The 27,775-nt window shown below is 42.0% G+C and overlaps 2 protein-coding genes across 2 annotated transcripts in view; one reads left to right on the forward strand and one right to left on the reverse strand.

Annotated features, from left to right (window-relative positions):
- The window catches only part of LOC134620315 (NACHT, LRR and PYD domains-containing protein 12-like), a 290,226-nt gene that overhangs the window by 156,754 nt on the left and 105,697 nt on the right, over positions 1 to 27,775 (reverse strand). The window lies entirely within an intron of this gene.
- LOC134624175 (NLR family CARD domain-containing protein 3-like) lies at positions 269 to 27,744 on the forward strand. The gene is made up of 11 exons (XM_063469161.1): positions 269 to 325; positions 3,992 to 4,124; positions 4,380 to 4,481; positions 5,703 to 5,781; positions 5,944 to 6,130; positions 6,255 to 8,058; positions 9,142 to 9,315; positions 13,949 to 14,122; positions 22,459 to 22,632; positions 26,736 to 26,782; positions 26,931 to 27,744. Exons 2-11 carry the CDS (start codon positions 4,003 to 4,005, stop codon positions 27,458 to 27,460), a joined length of 3,393 nt encoding a protein of 1,130 aa, XP_063325231.1. The 5' UTR covers positions 269 to 325; positions 3,992 to 4,002; the 3' UTR covers positions 27,461 to 27,744.

Here is a 27,775-nt window from a genome sequence, read left to right on the forward strand (position 1 = left end):
AACTTCTGAGTGTTTCTGTGATCTGCAGTGGAACCAGGTTAAAGTGTCACTACAATAGAAACATCATTTTAATGCTGCACTCAGTAACAGGACAGAAAGCCTCCAAGAAACATTCCTACATGTTTCTAAAGTCCAGACTCCATTTCTGCTTTTGCTTCATCCCAGTTTCCCCACAAACACCTCCCTTCCTGCTCAAAGTTTCACTTCACTTTCCTGATCTCAGTGTCAGATGATTGTTTCCAGCACAAAGCTGCTGCTCCATAGTTCACAGTAATGGAATAACTCTGCTGATCGTCTTTGAATCCTGGAGCAGGAAGTGACGCCGGTAAATATTTGGCTTTTAAATAAGATTTTTGTCTTTCACTCAGCCTGCTGTCACTGTGTTTTAGAAAGAAAAGGAGATTTCAGATTAAAAGGTGTTCCTGCTGCTCCAGCACTAAAGGAGGTGACCGCACTGATGGCTGTTTATAATTTCACCAAAGCTAATAAACTGTTGGCTAAATGTTCTTGTTGTTAGAGGTAAAGAGAGGTGAGAGGAGCAGATGATAAGGATTAACTATAATGCTGCATAACTAAATGCTGCTAGACTGTGACGTCACTCCCAGCAGCATCAGCTTATTTCTTTAGTCTGACCTTTAACATAAGGTAGCTAAGCTAGCATAGCAGCTAGCAGTTAGAGTATGAACTCTGTAAGCAATCAGCTTGGTCTTGGTGGTTACCTGATTTTCATGTTCATTGGTTTAGATTTGATTACATTTCCCTCCATGTTCCAGATGTTGCATGTTTATTAATTTCATCGTATCAAACAGAAAAACAAAGAAGAGGTTTATTTCTGAGGTAGCTGTCGTGGAGTCACTAGTTTGTCTCTGAATCACTGAAACAACTTTTTATTGTCTGGATGAAAATCTCACTAAACTCATTTCTTAAACACCTACACCCCAAAAAAATAGGGGCAAAAGGGAGGTGATCTTGTTTAATCTGTTATAACATGGGGTCAAAAATAGGGTGACCATATTTTGATTTCCAAAAAAGAGGACACTTAGCTTAGTCATGAAGAACTTGCATAAAGAATCATAATTAACATATTTAAACAATGCCTTTTCTGTGCGGTTAATAATTTTTGAAATAAAATATGTCATATAGGCTTTTACAAGTCAATAAGTGCAAAAAATAAAATAACTTAAAAACCTCTGGAATTAAATAATGGTACAGAAATAATGCCTCATCGGCATAAGAAAAATTACCAGTACTGGGTCGTATGAGGGCTGGACTGGGACAAAAAATCGGCCCGGGCATTTTGACTAGAGACCGGCCCACCAGGTATTATAGGAAAAGCCATAAAGCCTTTGAATGAAAACAAATGCTGTTGTGACGGTGATGTACAGTCTTGTTGGTATATGCATGATTTCTATACACCTTACATCAGATGAAAACTTTGGTTGTAAGATTCATATAATTATTTGTGAAAAGCCTGACATTTTAAGTGAGAATAAGAAAGAAAAGTATTTCTTTGAGCTCCCCTTTCCCTGTTAATGTCCTATCTGCCCTCCTGGCAAAAACTTTGCTAGACCCGCCCCTGCACGGTTACCAGCTGTCAGCTACATAGAAAAGGATGCTGGTGTTATTTCGTTATTTTACACATCGGCCAGCATATGGCCAATCCACCACCTTTCACTGTTTATACTGTTACAAAAACAACAGCAACAACAACAACAAAACCATTGGCCTGCAAAAACGAACAAATGCCCGGTATGCCCGATGGCCAGTCCAGTTATGGTCGGTACAAGGGAAATTTCTTTAGCACTTCGTCTGAAAAGGTGCACTTGCACTTTGGGATCTAGTTAGCCTTAGTAACTGCTGATCATCAAAAGGCTATCAGCTCCCAGCAAAGATAACGGAGGAAATCGGGATGGTAAGTTAATTTCTTTTCTAGTGCATTTGCGCTGCTGTGCATTTTTTGTGCATTTCAATTGTAGGAGTCAAAAGAAAATTGTTTTATTGCTACAATATATTTCATAGCATTAGCATAGCATTAACAATATTACATATAGCTTTAAGATGGCCTGGAGGCATTTAAACACACTGACACCATATTAATCTTTATTACAGGTGCAGTCATAACCGTTTTTACATTGTTATATCTCTATACACACATTGCAGTTCTGTGCTCATAAAGAGTTGAAGCTTTCCCAGGTAATTAAAGGTCACAAGCGTCATTCGGCGTTATGTTCGGGTGATCCATTGGTTAAGGAGCCGGGAGCTTAAGAAAGATTGCACACATGCTTACAAAACACATATATATATTGTTACGGGTTCGAAATTGAGGATGAGAGTAAAACAATGATGGTCCAGAAGAGGTCAGTCAAACAATTGATTTTAATGAATGCACGCCGCGTGGGGAGATGTGAACTGCAAAACATCAGTTGTAAATCCCCACCCAAAATACACTTCAGATTGCTTTTATAACATCAGGGTATTGTAACGCCCCCTCTTGCTTTTACAGTCACATAATTTGCATCTTAAGAACATTATTTGCCTCCTCTACAGATAAGGATCAATTCTAAGAGATAAACGCAGACACAGAAGTTCCTCTTTCTGGCATCCTCTTCCGAATATGGTGATGATCTCAGGCCTTTGAGGTCACCACGAACTTGTCCTCTTTTTGTCACCTGTTACTAGGCAAACTCAAATGCAACAAGAAGCTGAATACATTCAGGCCTTTGCTCAGCTACTATTTTACTGTATCAATATACTCAGCATATAAGCTTTGATATATATATTTAACTCAATCATTTTAAAGTGGTTATAACTGCACCTGTAATAAACATGTTAATATTTGATTATGATAACACCTGTAATACAAGTTATAACATAATGCCAGCAGCTTCAATAAATGCTTTGATGAAATGATAATTAATGCAATGATAAGGATGATGGTTATATACAGTCCAGCAGTAAACTAATTTCTTTAATTCTACAATATATATACCACATATAACCTAGAAACAGATTTGAGCAGAGGCCTGAATGCATTCAGCTAACATGCTGCACTAGAGTTTTCTTGACAACAGGTGACGCGTGGAGAGGACCAGCCCATGGAGACCTCAGAGGCCTGAGACCATTGCCTTGTTTGGAAGAAGATGCCAGAAAGAGGAACCTCTGTGTTTGCATTTAATTCTTAAAATACATGAATGTTCTGAACATGCAAATTATGTGCTTGTAAACGCAAGAGGGGGCGTCATAATACCCTGATGCTATAAAAGCAATCTGAAGTATAATTTTGGTGAAGATCGTTGCTGATGTTGTGCAGTAATTGTCTTCCCGCTCGTGTACTCAATAAAAGATTGCTTTGACCCAATCCTTCTGGACTGTCTTGGTTTTGTTCTCTCCCTCAATTTCGAACGTGTAACAGTCATGGCTTGTTTTAGCTGTGTTTTGATGTTGTAGAAATTGTTCATATCAGATTTTAGCTTAGGTTAACACCTGCAGCGATATTTACACCTCATGGCAGCTATATTGTGGAGTTTTTGTCCTGCTCGCCTGATCACTTTGCAAACACTCTCAGCAGACTTGAATGACATCACTGACCGCCTGACAGAATTTATAGTTTATGATGGCAGTAACAAAGACATTCTCCTGGATGAAGATATGAATGGGTTATAACAATGGAAAAGGACCGGGCATCTTTAAAGAAAAGGGATGTTAATAAAGCAAATAATAAATTTGTTAAGATGTTTGTTAATAAAAATGTTCACACAATTTATCAGAAATAACAGAACATAAACCACATAAACCTACAAAATGCTTATTTAAAAACACTTCAGTTTGACAAATTCTTCCCAAAGAACCTGAAAACACAGTGACACTATTTCACCTGATGTGGATCATGTGACCTGGTTTCTAGGTTACACGACAGGTCAGAGGTCAGCGACTGTAACTCAGTTACTTCTGTTAATGTGAACTCACTGAGTGTTTGTGGTTTACCTCTCAGACTGACTGAAGATGATGATGATGGAGGAAGAGGAGGACAGAGCAGAGTCTGCAGGATCCAGCTGTCCGTCTGTGAGGAGTGACCGGTCCAAAGATCTAACTCCACACTTCAGTGGTGAACCTGGACCAACGAGGTCAGAGAGCTGAACTCACTGAGTAACAGAAATAATTCTGCACTGACATTATAATCAGTGTTGATTCTGGTTGATTTTCTGACTGTGTTTGTGAGCTGAGAGGAAATGAAAATGAATTTGTAACAAAAATCAGTTTTGTCCGGTTTTCCTGTAAAAAGCTAAACTCTAATCTAAGAGGATGTTACTGACAGGAAACAGCTGCATCATCTGCAGTCTGTGTGATCACAGCTGCTTCAATCATGTTTGTGTCTGCAGAGGTCAGAGGTCACAGTCTGCAGGGTCCAGCTGTCCGTCTGTGAGGAGTGACTGGTCCAAAGGTTATAATCCAGACTTCAGTGCTGAAGCTGGACCAATGAGGTCAGAGAGCTGTGATGACTCCTTTACATGTTTGTGTTTCCTGGATAAATCTGACCTGAAACATCCTCAGATTGTTACAAAGATTCATTAAAAAGAAAACAATGAAAGAGAAAAGATCCAAATGTTAGACTTTTGCTGTTTGAGGACAGTGATGCTCATATCTGTGGGGAAAGTGTGACCTGAGTGGGTTCATGTTTGTCTTTAAAGAGCTGCTCTGATTCTCTTTGTGTCTGATCTGTTAAACAGTCTGAGAGGTCACACAGAGACCCAGCAGCTAAAGATTTCAATAGAGGATAAATGTTGTTGTTGTTTTTCAGCTGTGAAAAAATAATACAATTTTCTGAACTTAAGAATTTATGATGCTGGAAAAAACATGGAGACTATAACACAACGGATGATCTGATATCGTCGTGTTGGTGTTGTTCCCAGATCATCATCAAAATGTTGTTCCAGGTTCAACATTGCAAGTGAACAATCACATTGTTGTGATGTTATTCTTTTGCGCGCCATTCCTGCATTTATGAAATTCCAATGTTGCAAGGACAATATCAATTCTGCTTAGCGTTTATTAAAGGGTTATAGGGAGGGTCCGTTGATCGGCGGACAGAGGCGGTTTCTCACACCGTAAGTACAGTTTTTTGTTTTACGGCGGTTTTTCCCGAAGTCGCAAAATTATGACGTCACAACAATCTGATTGGTCACTTGCAATGTTGATCCTGGAGCAACATTTAATATGATGATCTGGGATCAACACCAACACGACGATATCAGATCGTGCATCACACAACATTTCCACTGTATTCATAGAATGACTGTAAAACTGTCAGACATTCATTAAATATGTAAAATGTCCACAGAAACATCAGAGGGTCAGATGTGAAGCACTCAGTGATTTTGATCAAATGACTCATCAGTTATTGATCTGTACTACACTGATCTACCACGTTAGTAAAGCTGGTGTTCTGGTGGTGGAGGGAGACCTCGGATCATGTTCTGGTTTTGGAGCAGTGATCTGCTGATGGTTCAGTTTAATGAGCTTCTTCAAAATCATCTCTGACATCACCACTGAAAGGACGTCCATGAAAACAGACTGAAAATTACTAATATGTTCACAATCTGAGAGTTTAAAACTTGACAAACTTGATTCAGATGAAGTTATTTGAGTAGAAACTCCTGGATCTTTACCCTGTGTGGATCTAATCCTTCATGGTTCCTCCACAGAGTGGACCAGCAGAGCTCAGAGGTTCCCAGTGGTCAGTCTGCCCAGCAGCATCAAACACAGCTGGACTCCATATTTATGGTCTGTACATGTACAACAACTACTGTTACATCTATTCTGTTCACAGTCATCTCCATGCTGCTCTTTGTAGACCAGTGGATTGTCAGTGTGTCCAACATGGATCTGATGTTTGGCTCCATGATTTCAGTCCGATTGGCTCATTCATAAAGTATTCTGTTCCAGCTGCTGGAGGACAACATCATCACTTTTGTGAAGAACGAGCTGAAGAAGATCCAGAAGGTTCTGAGTCCAGATTACCCAGAATGCTTAGAGAGTCGGAGGAGCAGCAGCAGAGAGGCATTTGTGAAGATCACAGTGGACTTCCTGAGGAGAATGAAGCAGGAGGAGCTGGCTGACCGTCTGCAGAGCAGTAAGAGGATTTATCTAAAGATTTAAAGTTTTGGATAAAGGGAAAATTTATTAATCATTCAATGACTGGAAATATATCCTTTGGATAATTTGATTGATGTTTTTTTTTCTATCGGTTCTTTTAGGAACTACCATTAGGAACTTCCAGTGGAGTAAGTGTGAACTCAAATCTGCACTGAGGAAGAAGTTCCAGTGTGTGTTTGAGGGCATCGCTAAAGCAGGAAACCCAACCCTTCTGAATCAGATCTACACAGAGCTCTACATCACAGAGGGAGGGACTGCAGAGGTCAATGATGAACATGAGGTCAGACAGATTGAAACAGCATCCAGGAAACCAGACAGACCAGAAACAACAATCAGACAAGAAGACATCTTTAAAGCCTCACCTGGAAGAGATGAACCAATCAGAACAGTGCTGACAAAGGGAGTGGCTGGCATTGGGAAAACAGTCTTAACACAGAAATACAGCCTGGACTGGGCTGAAGACAAAGCCAACCAGGACATCCAGTTCATATTTCCATTCACTTTCAGAGAGCTGAATGTGCTGAAAGAGGAAAAGTTCAGCTTGGTGGGACTTGTTCATCACTTCTTTACTGAAACCAAAGAAGCAGGAATCTGCAGCTTTGAAGACTTCCAGGTTGTCTTCATCTTTGATGGTCTGGATGAGTGTCGACTTCCTCTGGACTTCCACAAAACTACAATCCTGACTGACCCTAGAAAGTCCACCTCAGTGGATGTGCTGCTGATAAACCTCATCAGGGGGAAACTGCTTCCCTCTGCTCGCCTCTGGATAACCACACGACCTGCAGCAGCCAATCAGATCCCTCCTGACTGTGTTGGCATGGTGACAGAGGTCAGAGGGTTCACTGACCCACAGAAGGAGGAGTACTTCAGGAAGAGATTCAGAGATGAGGAGCAGGCCAGCAGGATCATCTCCCACATCAAGACATCACGAAGCCTCCAGATCATGTGCCACATCCCAGTCTTCTGCTGGATCACTGCTACAGTTCTGGAGGATGTGCTGGAAACCAGAGAGGGAGGACAGCTGCCCAAGACCCTGACTCAGATGTACATCCACTTCCTGGTGGTTCAGGCCAAAGTGAAGAAGGTCAAGTATGATGGAGGAGCTGAGACAGATCCACACTGGAGTCCAGAGAGCAGGAAGATGATGGAGTCTCTGGGAAAACTGGCTTTTGATCAGCTGCAGAGAGGAAACCTGATCTTCTATGAATCAGACCTGACAGAGTGTGGCATCGATATCAGAGCAGCCTCAGTGTACTCAGGAGTGTTCACACAGATCTTTAAAGAGGAGAGAGGACTGTACCAGGACAAGGTGTTCTGCTTCATCCATCTGAGTGTTCAGGAGTTTCTGGCTGCTCTTCATGTCCATCTGACCTTCATCAACTCTGGACTCAATCTAATGGAAGGACAACAAACAACGTCCAAGCGGTCTAACTTTTTTAGAAAAAAAGAGTCTCTCCACCAGAGTGCTGTGAACAAGGCCTTACAGAGTTCAAATGGACACCTGGACTTGTTCCTCCGCTTCCTCCTGGGTCTTTCACTGCAGACCAATCAGACTCTCCTACGAGGTCTGCTGACACAGACAGGAAGTAGCTCACAGACCAATCAGGAAACAGTCCAGTACATCAAGAAGAAGCTCACTGAGAATCTGTCTGCAGAGAAAAGCATCAATCTGCTCCACTGTCTGAATGAACTGAATGATCGTTCTCTAGTGGAGGAGATCCAACAGTCCCTCAGATCAGGAAGTCTCTCCACAGATGAACTGTCTCCTGCTCAGTGGTCAGCTCTGGTCTTCATCTTACTGTCATCAGAAAAAGATCTGGATGTGTTTGACCTGCAGAAATACTCTGCTTCAGAGGAGGCTCTTCTGAGGCTGCTGCCAGTGGTCAAAGCTTCCAACAAAGCTCTGTAAGTACATTTGTACTCATGTCTTTTATTTATAACATAAACAGTGTAATGTGTGATGGACCCTTAAAAACTTCAACATATTTATTTGCATGATTATCAGCACTAAATACAGTATGTTATAGTTAATGTTTGATAACATCAGTAAATGTCAGAGTGTCTAAAACATATATGGGTGTCAGCTTTTATCAAAGTCATATCCAGAATCATCCTGTATATAAAATTTATTTATACAGCAGCTTTCACGGGTCAAAAACCACAAAGTGCTTTACAATAGAAACAGGCAATAAAAAACACAGAAGATAAAGAAAAACCATTAAACAGCAAACACTGAACACCATACAGCTCAAAACTAGTTAAAGAATAAATGAATAAATGAGTTAGTGTGACCAGTAACAGCCTTTGACTGGAAGATCTCAGATGTGAGAAGATTTGTAGGATTGTCAGAAATATAGACTGGGACTAAAAGTAAGGACTAAAACTTTAAATAACGCCTAAAATGAACTGGTTACCAGTGTGAAGAGATTAAAGTGGAGCAATGTCCAGTGTATTTGATGTGCTGGTTAAAAGCTTAGCACCATCTTTCTGTACTGACTGAAGATTTTCAAAGACTGTGATGGAGCCATAGGCGATCAACTCCCTCATTCCTCCTCTGGTCTTATTGCTCAGCTGAAGAGTTCACTTCTATATGTTACAATCAGCATCACCAGTACTGTTCCAAGGATCTGCAGCTGCTGACAGATTTAATCATGCATGCTTGATTGTTTTTAAGTCTCTCAGGTCAGATGAAGTCATATTCTTTATGAATTAGCATAAGAGGTCAATAAAAATTCTAAGCAAATCAAGATAAGAGTTTATTCTTGTTTTTACTAAATGTATGAGCGAGAGGGACCTTTTTAGTCTAAAGTTATAATCATCTGCCACATTTCTAATCTCTTTACCTCGTGCACTTTTAAAACATTTTCTGTTCCCCCAGACTGAGTCTCTGTAACTTGTTGGAGAGTTCATTTAACTTGTCATTTGATAACAGTTTGTTATCAAATTACAGTTTTCAAATTGTGTTTTTATTTTGTTTTTGTTTTTTAGGCTGAGTGTCCCTGATCTCTCTGAAAGAGGGTATGAAGCTCTGTCCTCAGTTCTCAGCTCCCAGTCTTCTACACTGAGAGAGCTGGACTTAAGTAAAAACAACCTGCAGGATCCAGCAGTGAAGTTTCTTTCTGCAGGACTGAGAAGTCCACACTGTAAACTGAATACTCTGGGGTGAGATCAAGTTATGTTGTGCTTTTCATCAATTGACAGAATTAACCAATAAGAATCCACTAAATGGGGAAAAAAAGTCAGTTAAACATCTGTAATAGTTTTATGATAATTTAATGAGCAGAGAGAGTATCAATAATCAATAAGATAAGATAAGATAAGATAAGATAAGATAAGATAGAACTTTATTAATCCCTCGGGTGGGTTCCTCTGGGAAATTCGGTTTCCAAAAAAGCACAACACCGACAGAAGTTACAGAGCGTGCGGAGAATATTATATATACATATATATACACATATAAATACAGAGACATATATAGATAAAGAATAAAGAATACGAAGGGGATAAATAGAATAAATAAGAATAAAAAATAAAAATACAAGTGAAGAAAAAAATAAAAAATAAAAATACAAGTGAATTGCACATTTCAAATATTAAAGTGTATTGCACTGTTGACTATTTAACAAAGTATTGCACAAAAAGTATTGCACACAGTGAAGTGAAGAGGCACTACAGCTTCGTTGTTCCCCCCTCCTTTGTCCTCCTGTTTCTCCTCCCTCTCCCCTCCAGAGAGGAGTTAAACAGTTTGATGGTGTGTGGGACAAAGGAGTTTTTAAGTCTGTTTGTTCTTATCTTGTGGAGAAGCAACCTGTCACTGAACAGACTCTTCTGTTTGTTTATGGCCGTGTGCAGAGGATGCCCAGCATTGTCCATAATGTCCAGCAGCTTTTTTAGTGTCCTCTTCTCTGCCACTGACACCAGAGTGTCCAGTTTCATGCCGACCACAGAGCTAGCCTTCCTGATCAGTTTCTCCAGCCTGGATGAGTCCTTCTTTGCTGTGCTGCTCCCCCAGCACACTACAGCATAGAACAGTACTCCAGCAACCACTGACTGGTAAAACATCCTCAGGAGCTTCCTGCAGATGTTAAAAGACCTCAGCCTCCTGAGGAAGTACAGTCGGCTTTGGGCTTTTTTATACAGGTGCTCTGTGTTGCATGGCCAGTCCAGTTTATTGTCCACCCACAGCCCGAGGTACTTGTACTTGTTGACCACCTCCACCTCCTCCCCCTCTATCTGAACCGGCACTGGACCTTCTCTGGACCTCCCGAAGTCCACAACCAGTTCCTTAGTCTTTGAGGTGTTGAGCTGCAGGTGGTTTGTGTTACTCCAAGTGACAAAGTTCCTCACCAGACTTCTGTACTCCTCTTCCTGATCATCCAAGATACACCCCATGATGGCTGTGTCATCTGCAAACTTCTGAATGTGGCATAATTCAGAGTTGTAGCAGAAGTCAGAGGTGTACAGGGTGAAGAGAAGAGGGGACAGCACAGTTCCCTGTGGTGCTCCTGTGCTGCTGGCCACAGTGTCCGACGTGATGTTCTTCAGCCTGACGTACTGTGGTCTGTCAGTGAGGTAGTTGGAGATCCAAGCGACCAGGCAAGGGTCCACCTGCATCCTGTTCAGTTTCTCCTGGAGCAGACAGGGCCGGATTGTATTGAAGGCACTGGAAAAGTCAAGAAACAGGATCCTGACCGTGCCTTTTCCCCCATCCAGGTGTGAGTGAGCTCTATGCAGGAGGTACAGGATGGCATCCTCCACTCCGACACCCGCCTTGTATGCGAACTGTAGTGGGTCCTGGGCATGTTGTACCTGTGGTCGGAGGAGGTTGAGGAAGAGCCGCTCTAAAGTCTTCATGAGATGTGACGTCAGTGCCACCGGTTGGAAGTCATTCAGCTCATTGGGCCGGTTCTTTTTGGGGACCAGGATGATGCAGGATGTCTTCCAGAGGGCGGGCACTCTCCCCAGTCGCAGACTGAGGTTGAAGACTCGTTGTAGCGGCTCCCCAAGTTCAGCAGCACACGCCTTTAGCATCCTGGGACACACCTTGTCTGGGCCTGCTGCTTTCCTGGGGCGAAGCTTCCTCAGTTGTCTCCTGACCTGATCCACTGTGACACAGGGAGATGATTGGGAGGAGGGGGGAGGGGGGGGGGGGGGGGGGGAGAAGATGTCTTGCTGCTGAGAGAGGAATTGGAAAGGGGGGGTGTCATAGTGTCGGGAAGGGGGGGAAGCGAGGGAGGTAGGAGAGTGGGGAGAGGGCTCTGTAGTAAAGGTGAGGGTGGGGGGGTTGTGGGCTGGTCAAACCTGTTGAAGAACTTATTGAGTTCGTTTGCCTTCTCCACAGTCCCCCCCACTGTGCTGTTCTTGGTGTTGTGGCCTGTGATGGTTTTCACACCATTCCAGACCTCCCTCATATTGTTTCTCTCCAACTTCTGCTCCACCTTCCTCCTGTAGGTGTCCTTTGCTTCCCTCCGGCAGCGTTTCACCTCCTGCTGTGCTGCTTTCATCTCTTCCTTCACTTTGCTCCTGAAAGCCTTCTTCTTCATGTTGAGGACAGCTTTGACTTCCTGTGTTACCCATGGTTTGTTATTAGGATAACACCGTACTGTCTTAGCAGGGGCGACCGTGTCCACACAAAAGTTGAGGTAGTCTGTCAGACAGTGTGTCGCCCCCTCTATGTCCTCACCATGTGGGCTCAGGAGCACATCCCAGTCTGTGGTGTCATAGCAGTCTCTCAGAGCATCCTCCTTTTCTGGGGTCCATCTCCTAATGGAGTGTGTTGTGACAGGCTGCCTTTGGACGAGGGGTGTGTATTGTGGCTGTAGATAAACCAGGTTGTGGTCTGATTTCCCTAGTGGGGGGAGGGGGTTGGCTCTGTATGCATCTCTCACATTAGCATACAATAGGTCAATTGTCCTGTTGCTCCTTGTGGGACAATTCACAAACTGGTGAAAAGCTGCCAGAGTAGAATCCAGTGTGGCATGATTAAAGTCTCCAGATATAATAATGAAAGCCTCTGGGTTTTGTGTCTGCAGTCTTGCTGTTATTGTGTGTATTTTCTCACAGGCAGCTGCTGCGTCGGCCCTCGGAGGGATGTAAACACACACATGACTGAACTCCCGAGGTAGATAATATGGCCGCAAGCTAACAGCTAGCAGCTCCAGGTCCGGCCGGCATACCGAAACTTTAACGGAGACTTGTCCAGGGTTGCAGTATCTGTTGTTAACGTAGACAATGAGTCCCCCACCTCTGCTTTTCCTGCTGGCCTGCATGTCCCTATCGGCTCTCACGGATGTGAAACCGCATAGGTCTACGTTAGCCTGTGGTGTTAGCTCGGTTAGCCACGTCTCCGTGAAGATAAACAGACTGCACTCACGGTATAGTCGGTGGTTGTTCAGAGCACACAGTTCGTCCATTTTATTCTGTAGCGAGTTCACGTTGCCCATTATCACTGTCGGGATTGATGGTTTGAATCGCCTCCGGTGATCCTCTTTCCTCGCTCCAGCCTTGCAGCCTCTGTAGCTCCTCTTTATCTCAGATGTTGTGTCGCTGTGTCTTTGTTCTCAGTACCAGCAGCTCCGCTCTCGAATAGATGAAGGAGCTGGTTCCAGAAGTTTTAAAAAGTACATTATCCATCTTGTATCGCTATATCTAAGAGGTATAAGTAGAGTAACTTGAGGAAGGGGAAAAAAGGTTGAAAGCCTAGTCTAAAAAAAAGTTAAAGTTAAGAAAAAAAGTGCAGTGTTGCAGAGCTACTTGGAAAGGCTGTCGTCACTCCAGCGCCATCTTTTTTAGTAATCAATATTTCAGCTACTTTGGTCCCGATTGTTTTTCCCCATGACAAAACAGAGAAAAACCGACTCATAGTGTCTTAAAACAGTTATATTTCTTTTTATTCAATCATCTTCCAAAGAGAGAGACCCCTGCACAGCTCAAACGCCAGTTGCAAGAGCTCTCTAACATTAGAATCAGAAGCTGTGTCTTTTATGGTGTTATTTTGGTACTTTACACGTCACACAGTCTCAAACATCGCTTATATGGAAAGTTCCTCATTTCAGTGTCTTATCTATTAATATGGCTTATGCACTAAAACTTCCTGTTTTTCAATCTGGCTGAACACATTTTGTGAGTCAAAGGTGGCCTTGCTCTACAAGCCTTCATTATTAAAGTACATAAAACAATATAATGAGCAGATCGTGACTCAAGAGTTTGGAGTCCGCCTTGTAATCGGAAGGTTGCCGGTTCGAGCCCCGGCTCGGACAGTCTCGGTCGCTGTGTCCTTGGGCAAGACACTTCACCTACCGCCTACTGGTGTTGGCCAGAAGGGCCGATGGCGCGATATGGCAGCCTCGCTTCTGTCAGTCTGCCCCAGGGCAGCTGTGGCTACAACTGTAGCTTGCCTCCACCAGTGTGTGAATGTGTGTGTGAATGGGTGGATGACTGGGTATGTAAAGCGCTTTGGGGTCCTTAGGCGGGGCTAGTAAAAGCGCTATACAAATACAGGCCATTTACCATTTTACCATTTACCAGATAGACATTAAAAATACTTTTACAGACATTAAGAATTATTTTATTCCTAACAGGTGCTAATGCACTGCCCGGCACATGGAGCCCAATTGACATTTGCTATAGAATACTAGAATTGATTGACCATTGTCAGTTAACAAATGTCAGTGTCATCCATTTGTTGACTCTTAGTAAAAAAACAGGATTAATTGCTAAATCTAATAACTCTTTAGTGCACCCTCATTGCAATTTAAAAACAGTGTTTGTTTAATGTTTATCTGTAATTTTTCAGACTGAGTCACTGTAAGCTCTCAGAGAGAGGCTATGAAGCTCTGTCCTCAGTGCTCAGCTCCCAGTCCTCTAGTCTGAGACAGCTGGACCTGAGTAACTCTGACCTGCAGGATTCAGGAGTGAAGTTTCTGTCTGCTGGAGTGAAGAGTCCACACTGTAAAATGGAAACTCTCAGGTCAGGATTTAAAATTTTCCACTGATGATCATGTTAAACCTGATTTCTATTACTGCATAAACAGTAAATTGATTTTTTTTTAAAGGATTAATGTAGAAATTAGTGTCTGGGGTTTTTAGTGATATTTGTTCACTTTCTGTCTTTCATTTGCAATGAAATGTCCCATCTGCTCCTCTGAGTCCAAAATCTTTATTTTAGCAGTGCTTTATCCACCAAACCTTTTAGGTTAATTCCAGTATTATTTTTTTTACAGGTTTCTACAGAGCTGTTTGTTCAGATATCAGATTTTGATTTTCAGAAAAATTTATTAATAAAAATATGATCAATTGATTATTTCTGACTGAAAAGAGGAAATATATATTTGGTCATAGTGATATGACTCATTGCCTCACTTAAACATAAAATGTAAACAACAATTCAAAACAATAGATTAATACAAAACAGAATTTGACTGTTGAGCTTAAAGTGAGCTTGAATGTTATTCACTTCCTGTTTTATTTTGGTAGTTATCGTCTCTGGTTTTTACTTTTACTTCCTCCCCCAACATTGTCTACATTAATTTCAGCTGTAGAAGATTTTATTGACTGTTTGATTTGTCACTTATTTTAACTATAATTGTTGACTTATAAGCAATTGCTAAAATGTATTTTCATTAAAATACCAAATAATTTATTACTTTATCATCTAATTAGATTATAATTCTGTAAATATGAGTGATAGTGTGTTCTGTGGGTGTTCTTCAGGTTCTCTGCTTCCTCCCACAGTTCAAAAACATGCATGCAAGGTTAACTGGAGATGTGTGATTGTAAGCATAAAAGTTTGTCTGTCTCTGTCTAGCTCTGTTTCTACCTGGCTACATTACCATGGTTACTGATGCTGAACCAATAACCTGGTCTGGATCAGGTTATGTTCAGAGTTTGTGTTTAAAATCAACTCAAGTGCCTCATTTTCACTGATTCTTTCATTTACAGAAAGCTTTAAGTGTGATATAGATTCAGTCATAGGTTAAAAGTAATATTAGTAACATGAGTAGCGAAAGTCCGCGGTGATCTGAAAATGATGTGCCGGGAGTTAGGGTTGTGCCATTCTCTGCGGCTTCAGTAACCCTTGAGCTCTTGGCTAGCTATCGAGCTGGTGGGTAACAGACATCTCCGAAAACGTCGTAGCACTTTTGCAAATATGCAATATCTTGATAAACCGATCAGGTATTTGAAGTTTATACAGCCACATTCTCACCTGAAAATATGTTAAAAGTTTATTTTGTGACCCAGGAACATTAATAAGAGTAATTTTAAAACTTAGGCTACATCCACACGTACACGGGTATTTTTGAAAACGGAGATTTTCTGTTTTCATTTTAAAAAATAATCCCGTCCACAAGTAAACGCAGAAATGAAGGAAAACGCTGCAAGGAACATGCCAAAGCAACAGGTGGCGATATATTCCTAACCGTGTACAAATGTTGGCCAATCAGAAGTCTAGAAGCCTTGGTGGGAAATAGTAAACAAAGATGGGGCATAGAAGCAGAACCGAGTTGTATGTGTGGAGGGACAGTAACTGTGTGTGTATATCTAAGCATTTAAACCCTGCAGAGGACAATTAACAGTAACAGTATTGTAGAAATTCATTTCACCGAAACAATAACGTGGCGCACACTGTGATGTCAAAAAAGGCACACACCTTTGACGCTGCGTTTTCTCCGTTTTCCTCATCCACACGTAAATGCAAAAACGGAGTTTTTGAAAATATCCACCCAGGCAGGTGTTTTTAGAAATCTCTGATTTCAGTGACCGAAAACACCGTTTACGTGTGGACGAAAGGTGCAAACGCATAGAAAAATCTCCGTTTTCAAAAATACCCGTGTACGTGTGGACATAGCCTTAGTAGCGGTCGCCATTACCGGAAACTGGAGTTTGGCCGGGCCGCAATATGAATTCTGGGATATCGTTGGTCACGAAGGACACACCCGACCCATCCTTCAAATTGGGGGAAAAGGAGGACGCATTTGTCGGCTGCATTCGGAGGAGCCCAGGAATTTGGACAGCCTTCGGCGCGTCGCTGTGACGTTATGGGTCTACAAATGTGTCCTCAGGAGGATGCAGCCCATGAATTTGGACACACCGAACCTGCGTGCTGGTAGCACCTTAGCCCAGGGTTTTAATAGTTTTGCAATTTTCATTAGTTTTTATTTTTATTTCGTTTTGACTTCAGATTTTCAATTTTATATTAGTTTTAATTAGTTTTTACCAATTGTTTGCTAGTTTAGTTTATTTTTTATTTTTTTGAAAATCCTTAGTTTCAGTTTAGTTTTGATTAGTTTCAGTTATAGTTTTAGTTGTGTTTGCAATAATTAAGTGTAACAAAATCCCAGTTTCATCATATCAGTCATTCTCTTCTGCTTATCCTTGGGTATGTTGCTATTCCAGCTATCATACCCTGCACCCTGGACAGTTCACCTGTCTGTCGCAGGGCTAACACGCAGAGACAGACAACTCACATTCCCACCTATGGGTTCTTTAAATAAATAAATAAAGGCAGATGAACAACCATTGATACCAGGCAACTATAAAATGTATATCTTGGCCCCAATGAGACTATTAACTCTTGCAGCACCGGGTGTTAAGGCAATTGACTCACACAGTTATGTAGATATCCCAGTCCTGTTGTCTCGGGATGCATCACGCTGCCTTGCCTGGGGTTAGCTTCTGTTTCTGGGGATGAGGGTTGGGCGTGCTCCCTTACCTTCTCCAGGTAAGCTAGGTTAGCCTTCTTGTGTGAGCTTTTCAAGTGCACTTTAAGGTTTGTGGGATTTTTTTCCCTTTAGAAATGTCCCTCATAATTTGTCTCATTCCACTACAAGACACTTGCTTTATCCAAAACACAGTCATATTCAAAGTAATCCCAAATTGGACTCGTGGACGGAGCGGCAACACAGACGACCCGACTGAAGTACTTGCCACCTGCTGGCATAATAAGGCACAGCAAGAACATAACCTGGAAAATACACTTCATTCTCACCCTAGACTAACGTATGACACATACACATCAACGAAAACTAAACACATTTTCTCTATAAATTCAGTTAATTTTAGTTAGTTTTGTGAACGGTCATTTCAGTTTTAGTTAGTTTTCCTTTTATTGCAAAGTCTCGTTTTTATTTTTATTTCCGTTAACGAAAATGTTTTTTATTCGTTAGTTCGTTAGTTTTCGTTAACGATAATAACCTTGCCTTAGCCACAGCTCGGGTGTGACTGAAAAAGAAGTTTTTGTAGTTTGTAAGGAGAAAAAAAACTGAGAGGACTAAGTTAAAGAGAGGCTGGAGAGTAACACAGAGCAGCAATGAATGCTGCTCACACAGTTTAGACAGTTTAGCATCAAATGTTCGCGTAAGTTAGCTCCCAGCTAGCTAACAGAGCAGCTAACTAGCAAACCAGCTAACTTCACCCACAAGCTGCGACTGCGTCTTTCTGACAACAGCGTCAGACACTCAGACTGGTTTTCTGATTTTTTTTTTTTTTTTTTGCCTGTCCCGTTTGGATCTTTTGCCATTAGAATTATTGTCTAAAGGCGAAGAAAGATGCCCAACGGATTTACTTAACCAAATGGACCATCCCAGCCTTGCCGTAATGGTCTATTTGAGTCACCTTTAATTGTTTATTTTATTTTCATTTGTTGTATGCGGGACAGACTTTACTGGGGGAAAGAAAGGGGAGAAGGAAGGAGGGAAAGAAAGACAGCGGGGAAGAAGGACGGGGAAAAAGGGCAAAAAACAAAAACAAACAGAATAAGCAGACAAACAAAAAAAAAAAAAGAAGAATACATATTGACCACCTGGATCACCTATTGAGAAAGAAAAAAGAAAACAAGTTGAAGAAAACAAGAGTAATAGAATAAACAACATCACAATGATATATGGGAATATGGCAGTAAATACTAAATGTTAAACATTATTGTGCAGCACGTAAGATTAACAGCGCACAGTGTGCTTTGAGGTAGGAGCCAAAAAGGGTGTAGTTTGTGTGTGTGATCACCCATGTGTACACCTGTGAGCATGGACGCGCTTGATTTTTTTAAAAAGGTTCCTTCATGTAATGTTCTGCTAGAGGGTGTGGGGGGCCACTGCCCCGTCCTCCAGGGCATGAAGCAGGTGTGGAGGAGATCAAAACTCCAGACATCCAGAGGCCCCCAGAACACAAGAGACCAAGGAAGACCAACAGAGGGGCAGCCGCGCCACTATCCCAGAAAGAGCTGAGGAGAGTCCCAGATGAGGGGTCACTCAGCAGCCGCGGAGCAGAGGCCAGGGGGGGTTGCAGTGACGTGCCAGTGAGCTCCGCCGGCAGCCAGCTGTGCCAGAGTGACCGAGCCCCAGGCCGAGATGCCAAGGGCACCCCACCTCTGAAGTAGCCCGAGCCAGCCCCAGGCTCCAAGCCCCGATAAGCAGCTGCCAAGGAGTGAGCCGGTGTGTACCTGGGCACCCAACCCCGGACACAGAGAACCACCAGCGCACCGATGTCTGAGGGCATCCGCCACCAGCAGGGGAAGTGGTGGGGGGAGATAGGCCTCCAAACCTTGGAGGACCTGAGATGTCCCCAGAGAGGTGGCGTCTGATACCCAACCTGACATATAGACACAGACATACAGGCACACACAGATACAAACATCCATTCCCACCCTCATGCTCTCGATTGCAATTACTCAACACTCAACCAACGTGGAGACAGACATAAAGAGACGCTGTACACACAATCACGCTCCCCAAGCATACTTTAAGCCCCAGGATTAGGTACCCTTGTGCCCAGACGCAGGTGGTGTTACCCTTTTCCCTGCGGTGGAGAGAAGCAGACCGCCCCGACTCCGCAGCAGCAGGGAGGCCCCACACTCCAGACCCCAGTTGGATGGCAAACTCCTCCTCCTAGCCCCCCCGCTCCAGCAGGCCGCAGAGAACGGGGGTGTAGGAAGACTCCAAACCTCCCTCCACCCGCTCATATGTAGTGTTGATGAATGTGTGTTCTAAGGTGCATTTAAAACCCAGGAGGGCATGGAGCTACCTGCCAGAGCAGCAGGTAAGCGCGTAGCCCCTACTGCTGGCCCTCACTGTCTACGTGTATTTAAAATTGAGAGGTGGGCAACGACGCAGGGGGTGAGGTGTACACCCTGTTGGTAATTTGAATTCCGTGTAGCGTGCCCACCCCCAAGATCCTATATGTATGTGTAATGAGAGTGTGAGTAATGTGAATGTTTAAGTCGTGGGATAGAGACAGAGCGCCCCCAGAACCTCACGCCTGTCCCGGATCCACCCCAGGGCAGCCAGGCTACCAGGTCAGTAACCCACGTCCGTCAGCACAGACCCTCCCCTAGCCCCGCTGCACGCAGCCACGAGGAAACCGTCACCTAAGAGCCGACAGAGCAGCTAATTGGCCATGACCGCTACCCCGGTTTGAGCCCCCCAAGGAAGATGCTCCCGGGGAACCCCCCGACGCCCTAAGCCAGTCCCTACCCCCACACCAATCACAACAGTGAAGGTGGGACTAAACTATGACCCCCCACCCCCACTAGGTGATAGAGCTGATCAAAGGAGCCCAGAGCAATTGATCTGATGTGGTGGCAGAGGCTGTATCAAGACTAATGTAATCTAATAGATAATTTCTATATTGGTTAGAATTAAGATTATTTTTATTTTTCCAGTTCATGAGGACTGTTTTCTTGGCTATGCATAGGGCAGTGAAAACCATATGGGCTATATTCTTTTCCGTAGTGACATTATCTAAGCTGCCCAACAAACATACTAAAGGGGAAGTTGGAATGTTACATTTCAGACACTTTGATAAGTCTTCACATATCTCGCGCCAAAACTTCTGAACTGGTGGACAGAACCAAAGAGCGTGGATATAATTGTCCGGTGAATTGGTTTGGCAGTGTAAGCAGTTGTCGGTAGACATAAAGCCCATCTTGAACATCCGATGACCTGTATAGTGCACTCTATGTAGTATTTTGTATTGAATTAATTGAAGACTGGGATTTCTAATTAGATTAAAGGTTTTTAAGCAAATCTGAGACCAGAAGTTCTGGTCTAAGTTAACTGATAAATCTGCTTCCCATTTTGCAATAGGAAGTGATATTGATTCATCTGTTTTAGAAAGCATTCTGTATATTATGGATAGTAATTTGGGGGTTTTAAGAGCAAAAAATTGAACCACACTTGGTGGTGTTTGTAGTTCATCTTGACCCAGTTTAAATCTCTTTTTTACTATGGATTTAATTTGTTGATACTCTAAAAATCTTTTCTTGTTGATCCCATATTGTGTAACTAGTCTGTCAAATGAAATAAATTCTGTTCTTTCTAGTATATGTTCTAAATATTTGATTCCTTTACCACTCCAATCTGAAAAGTTTATCATATTATTGTTTTTGTAATATGTCAGGGTTGTTCCAGATAGGTGTACGTTTGCATGGGATTAATGAAGACTCTGTCAACTTCAGAAACTTCCACCATGCTGTCAGAGAAGAGCTGATGTTGACGCTTTTGAAGCATTCATGTCGTTGCATGTTTGAGCTGATAAATGGTAGATCTGAAATCTCTAGATTATTGCAAAGTGCTTGTTCTACATCTAGCCAAGGTTCATCTAAGAGGGTATGTTTTAGCCATCCTGAGATAAACTGAAGCCTATTGGCTAAGAAGTAGTGCTGAAAGTTAGGTAGTTCTAATCCTCCTTTATCCTTGGTCTTTTGTAGTGTTTTTAAGCTTATACGTGGGGGTTTATTTTTCCAAAGGAATTTGGACATATATGAATCTAGAGATCTGAACCAATCTTGCGGCGGTTTAGTTGGGATCATTGAGATAAATAATTTATTTTTGGTAATACCATCATTTTTATAGCGGCAACCCTTCCCATGAGTGATATGGGTAGACATTTCCACCTGGTTTTCTGAATGTGCCTCTATAAACATGTGCTCTTCATTATTGATGTTTTCCTAATGAACAGAAAATGAGACTTAATAAAATCCTTCTGACTGTTGTTGGAGCAGGTTGGGTCCCGGGTTTGAGTCCCCCACTGTACCACAGTGGCTTCTAGCTTTGTTTCACAGTTTGTAGAACAACAAATAAAACCAAATCCCCCCCCCCCCCGCCCCCCCAAAAAAAAAAAAAACACATCAAATTTTGAGGGTTTTTCCCAAGGATGAGGAAGCAGACTCGGCCCCAAACAGCTGGATATATGGATGGTTACCACAGCAACCACAGCAGTGTGCTCTCAGTATATTTAGTTATATAAAGGTGTTTGTGGTGTGTTGCAGCTGAAACAGCCTCATGTATGTTGACACAGGGAGTGAGAACACTGTTCACAGCAGTCACAGCTCGCTGCCTTCAGAGGCGATCTGATCTGAGTGTTTGAACCACGCGTTGGAGCAAACATCTTCAGAAGCTCCAAAGTGTGGAAACGTCACTGTGGAGCGTCTCATCCCTATCTAAGAGATTTTCTTGCCTCTGCAAAGCTAAGCTTTGCACCATAGTTCGTCAGTCCCAACCAATCAGAGCGCTCCTTATGTCACGTCACATGACTCGTGTGTTTTCCTCTTTGATTAGCACCCAAAGAACTAAAGAAAAGCTAAAAGGACATTCAGCCAATCAAATCCCTCTTAGGAACAGGAACTCTAGAGAGGAAATGGAGCAGAGAAGGAGAATCACCAGTTTAAATGTCCCTTTAAAGAGGCTTTTATTGACTCTTTCTGTTTTCTTTACAGCTGTTTTCACCATTTAAACTGTTTAATATCATATTGAGAAATAACTTTTGGACAGTTTTTCTACATTTACACTAAAATGTGACATAAATAATGACTTTCTGACTTTACTTTGGAGTAATCTAACGACTCAGCCTGGGTATGTTGGACTTGGTGTCCAGCTCCTAGTTTGAGTTCAGGAGACAGACACCCTCTCTACTTTGAAGATCAGCTTCAAACTTTCCTTTTTGATAAAGCTTATAGTTCGAGCTGGTTCAGGTGACCCTGACCCATCCCTTAGTTATGCTGCTATAGGCTCAGGCAGGGTAGATGCTCCTCCTGGAGCCTGTTTTTACTGGGAGGATCTTTGTGTCAAAGGGAGTTCTTCTTTCCCACCATCACCAAGTGCTGGTCACAGTGGATTGTCTGATGGTTGGGGCTTTCTCTCTAATATTGGAGGCTGTTACCTTACACTGTTAAACAGCTTGAGATGACTGTTGTGTGTTGGGAATTGTCACTTTTAAATAAAGTTACATTGAATGGATGTAAATGGATAGATGTTATTGTGACAACCAGAAAATGATTGTTAAAAGATTGATTGTTGTTTTGTGTGTCTGCAGTCTGTCAGGCTGTCTGATCACAGAGGAAGGCTGTACTTCTCTGGCCTCAGCTCTGAGCTCCAACCCCTCCCATCTGAGAGAGCTAGACCTGAGCTACAATCATCCAGGAGACTCAGGAATGCGGCTGCTGTCGGCTGGACTGAAGGATCCAGGCTGGAGACTGGACACTCTCAGGTATGAAGAATGTCTAATAGAGAAGGAAGAGCTGGAAACATTTCATGTGTCCTTCACTCACTTCCTGTTTGTTTCCTGCAGATGATACATGAACAATCACACATGCAGGAATATTTACAGGGACAGACACACTAGTCTAGCTGGATAGTACAGGGAGTCGGTCTGCAGGAACAGTAATGAGAACTGATAAGTCATGTTGAGAGTTTCATTAAAAGTAGACCTACAGTTAGGTCCATAAATAGTTGGACAGAGACAACATTTTGTAACTTTAGATACACTTTTTTAGGTTACAGGTGTATTGTACCTGAGATAGTGGCCACTGTGTACCTAATAAAGTGTCAGCCATATGTATGTTTCCCATGCTGTATGTCCACAGTCACAGTGACTGTCAGTGACACTGACAGAAGGATGAAACAAGGCTGTGAATCATTTCAGTCTGTGTGTGTGACAAAGAGGCAGACAGGAGCAGCTAACATTTGGAGATCGAAGCTTAAATACTGGAAACTCTACATTCACAGCTGAATTCACAATAATTTTTTTCTCAAGTGCACATTTAGCAGCTAATGCTAATACTATTTTCCCTTGCTTTCTACAGCTTGAGCAGCTATTGCTAAGTAGGCCTTTATACATTATAACACAAGAGAAAAAGGTATTAGCATTAGCCTCTAGTGCTTATTCAAATTACCTTTAGCTGCTAACGGCAGCCTACTTAGCATTAACTCCTCACTAATATAATGCTAATTTACATGAAATTATTATTAGCTGCTCATATTGTTATAAGGAAAGAGAAAACAGTATTAGCATTAGCTGCTAATAATTATTCACCCCTAATTAGAATATGCCGCTAAAAGCAGCCTATTTAGCATTAACTCCTCACTTCGTTGTTACCCAACTGAAAAGAGTATTATTATTAGCTACTATCATTTTTAATAAGTAAGAGAAAATAGTGGAAAATTTAAACTCAAATTAGCAGTAGCTATCTACAACAGCGTACTCAGAATTAGCCGCTCACATTGTTAAAAAGCTAGGAGAAAGGGAATATTGTTATAAGGAAAGAGAAAACGGTATTAGCATTAGCTGTTAATTATTCACCCCTATTTAGAGTTAGCCCCTAATGACAGCCTACTTAGCATTACCAAAGAGTTACCATTATCGGATAATGCTAATTCACATCAAATTAGCATTAGTTAATAACAGTAGACTTCATATCATTAGCTGCTGTCATTCTTACAAAGCAAACAGTATGAGCATAAGCTGTTAATGCTTTTTCATCTAAAATTAGAATTAGCCACTAATGGTGTATTATTAAAAAGAAAAGAAAAGACATTGTTAGCATAAGCGGATAATGCTAATTCACATCAAAATAGCATTGGCTGCTAGCATCAGCCTACCTAGCACTAGCTGCAAACATTGTTAAAAGGGAAGGGAAAAGTGTTAGCATTATCGGGTAATGGTAACTCACATCGAATTAGCATTAGCTAATAACAGCAGCCTTCTTAGCATTAGCTGCTCACATTGTTATAATGCAAGTTAAACTGGAAGGAAAAATAGTATAAGCATTAGCTACTCATATTGTTAAAATGTAAGAAAAAAACATTGTTAGCATTAGCAGATAAATTAGCATTAGCTAATAACGGCAACCTATTTAGCATTAGCTGCTCACATTGTTAGAAATCAAGAGAAAATGGTATTAGCATTGGTTGCCAATGCTTATTCACCTAAAATTAGCATTAGCCACTAATGGTAGCCTATTTAGCATAAACTTCTTAATATGAATAAATACAGTACACAACTGTACAGAATAGAATAAAATTAAATAAAATACTATATACAGTAGAATAAAATAGAATAAAATATACAAAAGGATAAAAATAGAATACAAATGCTGTAAACAGCTGAGTAAAAATACAACGATGCCAGAAAAGAGTATTCCACTTAGTGTTATTACACATGTGTGGATGTGTGTGTTTGTTCAGTTAAAGTCTTTGTTGTGGAGTCTGACAGCAGTGGGGAGGAAAGACCTGCGAAATCTCTCCGTCCCACACTGTGGGTGCCGTAGCCTGCCACTAAAGGAGCTGCTCAGTGCTGTTACAGTCTCCTGCATGGGGTTGGAGATTTTGTCCAACAGGGACGGCAGCTTAGCCACCATTCTCCTGTCACTCACCACCTCCATTGGGTCCAGAGGGCATCCTAGAACAGAGCTGGCAATTAGTATTAGCTAATAACGGCAACCTACTTAGCATTAGCTGGTCACATTGTTATAAAGCAAGAAAATATGGTATTAGCATTAGATGTCAATTCCTATTCACCTAAAATTATCATTAGCTACTAATGGCAGTCTACTTAGCATTAACTCCTCACTAACATAATGCTAATTTACATCAAATTAACATTAGCTGCTAGCATCAGCCTACCTAGCACTAGCTGCTCACATTGTTAAAAGGGAAGAGAAAACGATATTAGCATTACCTGGTAATAATTATTCACCTCTAATTAGAATTAGCTGCTAATGGCAGCATACTTAGCATTAACTCCTCACATCGTTATAATGCAAATGATGCTAACTCGCATTAAATTAGCATTAGCTAATAACAGCAGTCTATTTAGCAGTAGCTGCTCACATTGTTATAAAGCAAAGGAAAACGATATGAACATTAGGTTCTAATGCGTAATTGCCTTAAATTAGACGTAGGTGCTAATGGCGGCCTACTTAGCATTAGCAGCTCAGATTGTTGTAATGCTAGGGAAAAGAGTGTTAGCATTAGCCATTCACATTGTTATAAAGTTACGGGAAATAGTGTTAGCATTAGCTACTCACATTGCTAATTCACATTAAATTAGCATTAGTTAATAACGGCAGCCTATTTAGCATTAGCAGATAATGTTGACCTTGGCCCACTGGAAAAGTTAAGAAGTAAAGATTTAGGAGTGTTTCTCAATAGCTCTTTCTCATTTGAGAAACAAATAAATTCTGTTATTACAACCAGCTGTAAGGTTTATATTGTTGATTGTCATTTATGCTTAGAAATGTTTACTCATATATGCTTAGAGTTTTATAATCGATTGCATAATGATAGAGGTTTGATCCTTAGTAGTCTGTAAAGACTCTGTGTGCCTTCCAGAGTGCTCTGACATGCACACACACCTTGGGGTCATGAGAGAGGCCGTACCTTCTCTTACTGATTTATGGTATAGGAGGACACCTACTCTGTGTCTGGTTAAGTATAAGAGCCCTTTGTTAGGGGGACCGCTGGACTGTCAGCACCAGCTTTGGGGAGTCTTCACAGGGTCACATCTGGAACACACACACACACACACACACACACACACACACACACACACACACACACACCTACACTATGCACAGACTGGTACTCTTTGTTCATACCTGTGTAAGACGTCATATGTTAATAAAGTTATGCATATTCATGTAACCTCAATAAAGAGCAGTGTTACGAGGGAGCAGACGAGAGCGACTGAGGTCAAGTGAAGGAACGGCGCTGTCACAGTTCTCTCCCTCATGAATTGTCTGGTTCCAGCAGTGGGTCTGTGCTAGACGACCCATCACCAGCTTTTTCCAGCTTTTTCCACTGGTTACCAGTACGTCGTAGAATCCACTTCCAGTTCTTGTTCCTAGTCTTTAAATCTCTGAATGGATTGGCTCCATCTTATCTGTCTTTAACAAAAATAATCCAAGCAGAGCCCTCAGGTCTGCAGATAAGTAGCTTCTGACCAGAACTAGATGTAAAAACAGAGGTGAGCTTTATCGATCGCTGCAGCCAAACTCTGGAACAGTCGCCCTTCACATCAGGTCTTCACCAACACTCGACATTTTTAAAACCCGGTTGGAAACACATTTGTACTCTGTAGCTTTCAATTCTGACGAGTCTTTATAGTAATTACTGTGTATGTTTCCTATTTTATCTCTACTCTGTGCAGCACTTTGGCTCAAGCTGTTTTTAAATGTGCTGATAAATAAATGTAGATTTCTTTGAATAAAACAGTGGAGCCGAGCTTTGAGCTCAGTGTGTAACAGTGTGTGTGTGAGAGCCATGTAATGTCCATGTGTGCATGCTGACTGCTCTGACCCCTCCTCCTTTCAGGGTGGAGCCTGCTGGAGTCCGATGGTTGAGACCAGGTCTGAGGAAGTGTAAGTGTGTTTTTAATGGGATTCATGAAAACAAAGCAGCACACATTCAACCATCTTCATCATGTCAGGAGTCATCATCAAAGTGTCAATCAATGAACAGATGATGGATCAATAACTGCAGCTGGATTGTGTTTGTTCTCTCCATCAGATTCCTGTCAACTCACAATCGACACAAACACAGTGAACACAAAGCTCCAACTGTCTGACAACAACAGGAAGGTGACACATGTGGAGGTTCAGTCATATCCTGATCATCCAGACAGATTTGATGTTCCTCAGCTGCTGTGTAGAAATGGTCTGACTGGTCGCTGTTACTGGGAGGTCGAGTGGAGAGGAGACGTTTATATATCAGTGAGTTACAGAAGCATCAGAAGGAAAGGAGGCAGAGACTGTTGGTTTGGACACAATGATCAGTCCTGGAGTCTGTGGTGCTCTGATGATGGTCCTCGTTCTATCTGTCACAATAACAGACACACATCCTCCTCCTCCTCCTCCTCCTCCTCCTCCTCTGTCTCTAACAGAGCAGCAGTGTATGTGGACTGTCCTGCTGGCACTCTGTCCTTCTACAGAGTCTCCTCTGACACTCTGATCCACCTCCACACCTTCAACACCACATTCACTCAAACTCTTTATCCTGGGTTTTGGGTCTGGTCTGGTTCCTCAGTGTCCCTGTGCTGAGTGTAAAGAGTGTCTCCTGTTAGAGAAACACTCTGACTGTTGAACAGTTCAGTCTGTACATGTCTGTCTCTTTCACTCACAAACACGTTTTCACATTCAATCAGTTGATGTTTGAAACTCTTCTAAATGATTCCTTGTAAACTTCTTCCTCTTCAGTCACAAACAAACAGGAAGTGATGTCACATGTGTTCCTGTCCACACAGCAGAATGAGTCTATTGCTGACAGTGATGTACAAACAGAGTGAGCATTTCTGAGGCCAAAATAAACTGAGTAGTTCACTGAATGAACACTGTGAGCTCAGTTCCTTCATCATT

This window comes from Pelmatolapia mariae, linkage group LG3_W (genome assembly GCF_036321145.2).
Source record: "Pelmatolapia mariae isolate MD_Pm_ZW linkage group LG3_W, Pm_UMD_F_2, whole genome shotgun sequence".
NCBI classification, from domain to species: Eukaryota; Metazoa; Chordata; class Actinopteri; order Cichliformes; family Cichlidae; genus Pelmatolapia; species Pelmatolapia mariae.

Bases quoted from the DNA above. Each gene is read 5' to 3' on its own strand.
- LOC134624175 (XM_063469161.1), top strand. From the start codon at position 4,003: ATGATGATGATGGAGGAAGAGGAGGACAGAGCAGAGTCTGCAGGATCC. The intron at 5,782-5,943 runs GTCTGTACATGT...ATTCTGTTCCAG, and splicing joins AGCTGGACTCCATATTTATG to CTGCTGGAGGACAACATCAT. The intron at 22,633-26,735 runs GTATGAAGAATG...TCCTCCTTTCAG, and splicing joins TGGAGACTGGACACTCTCAG to GGTGGAGCCTGCTGGAGTCC.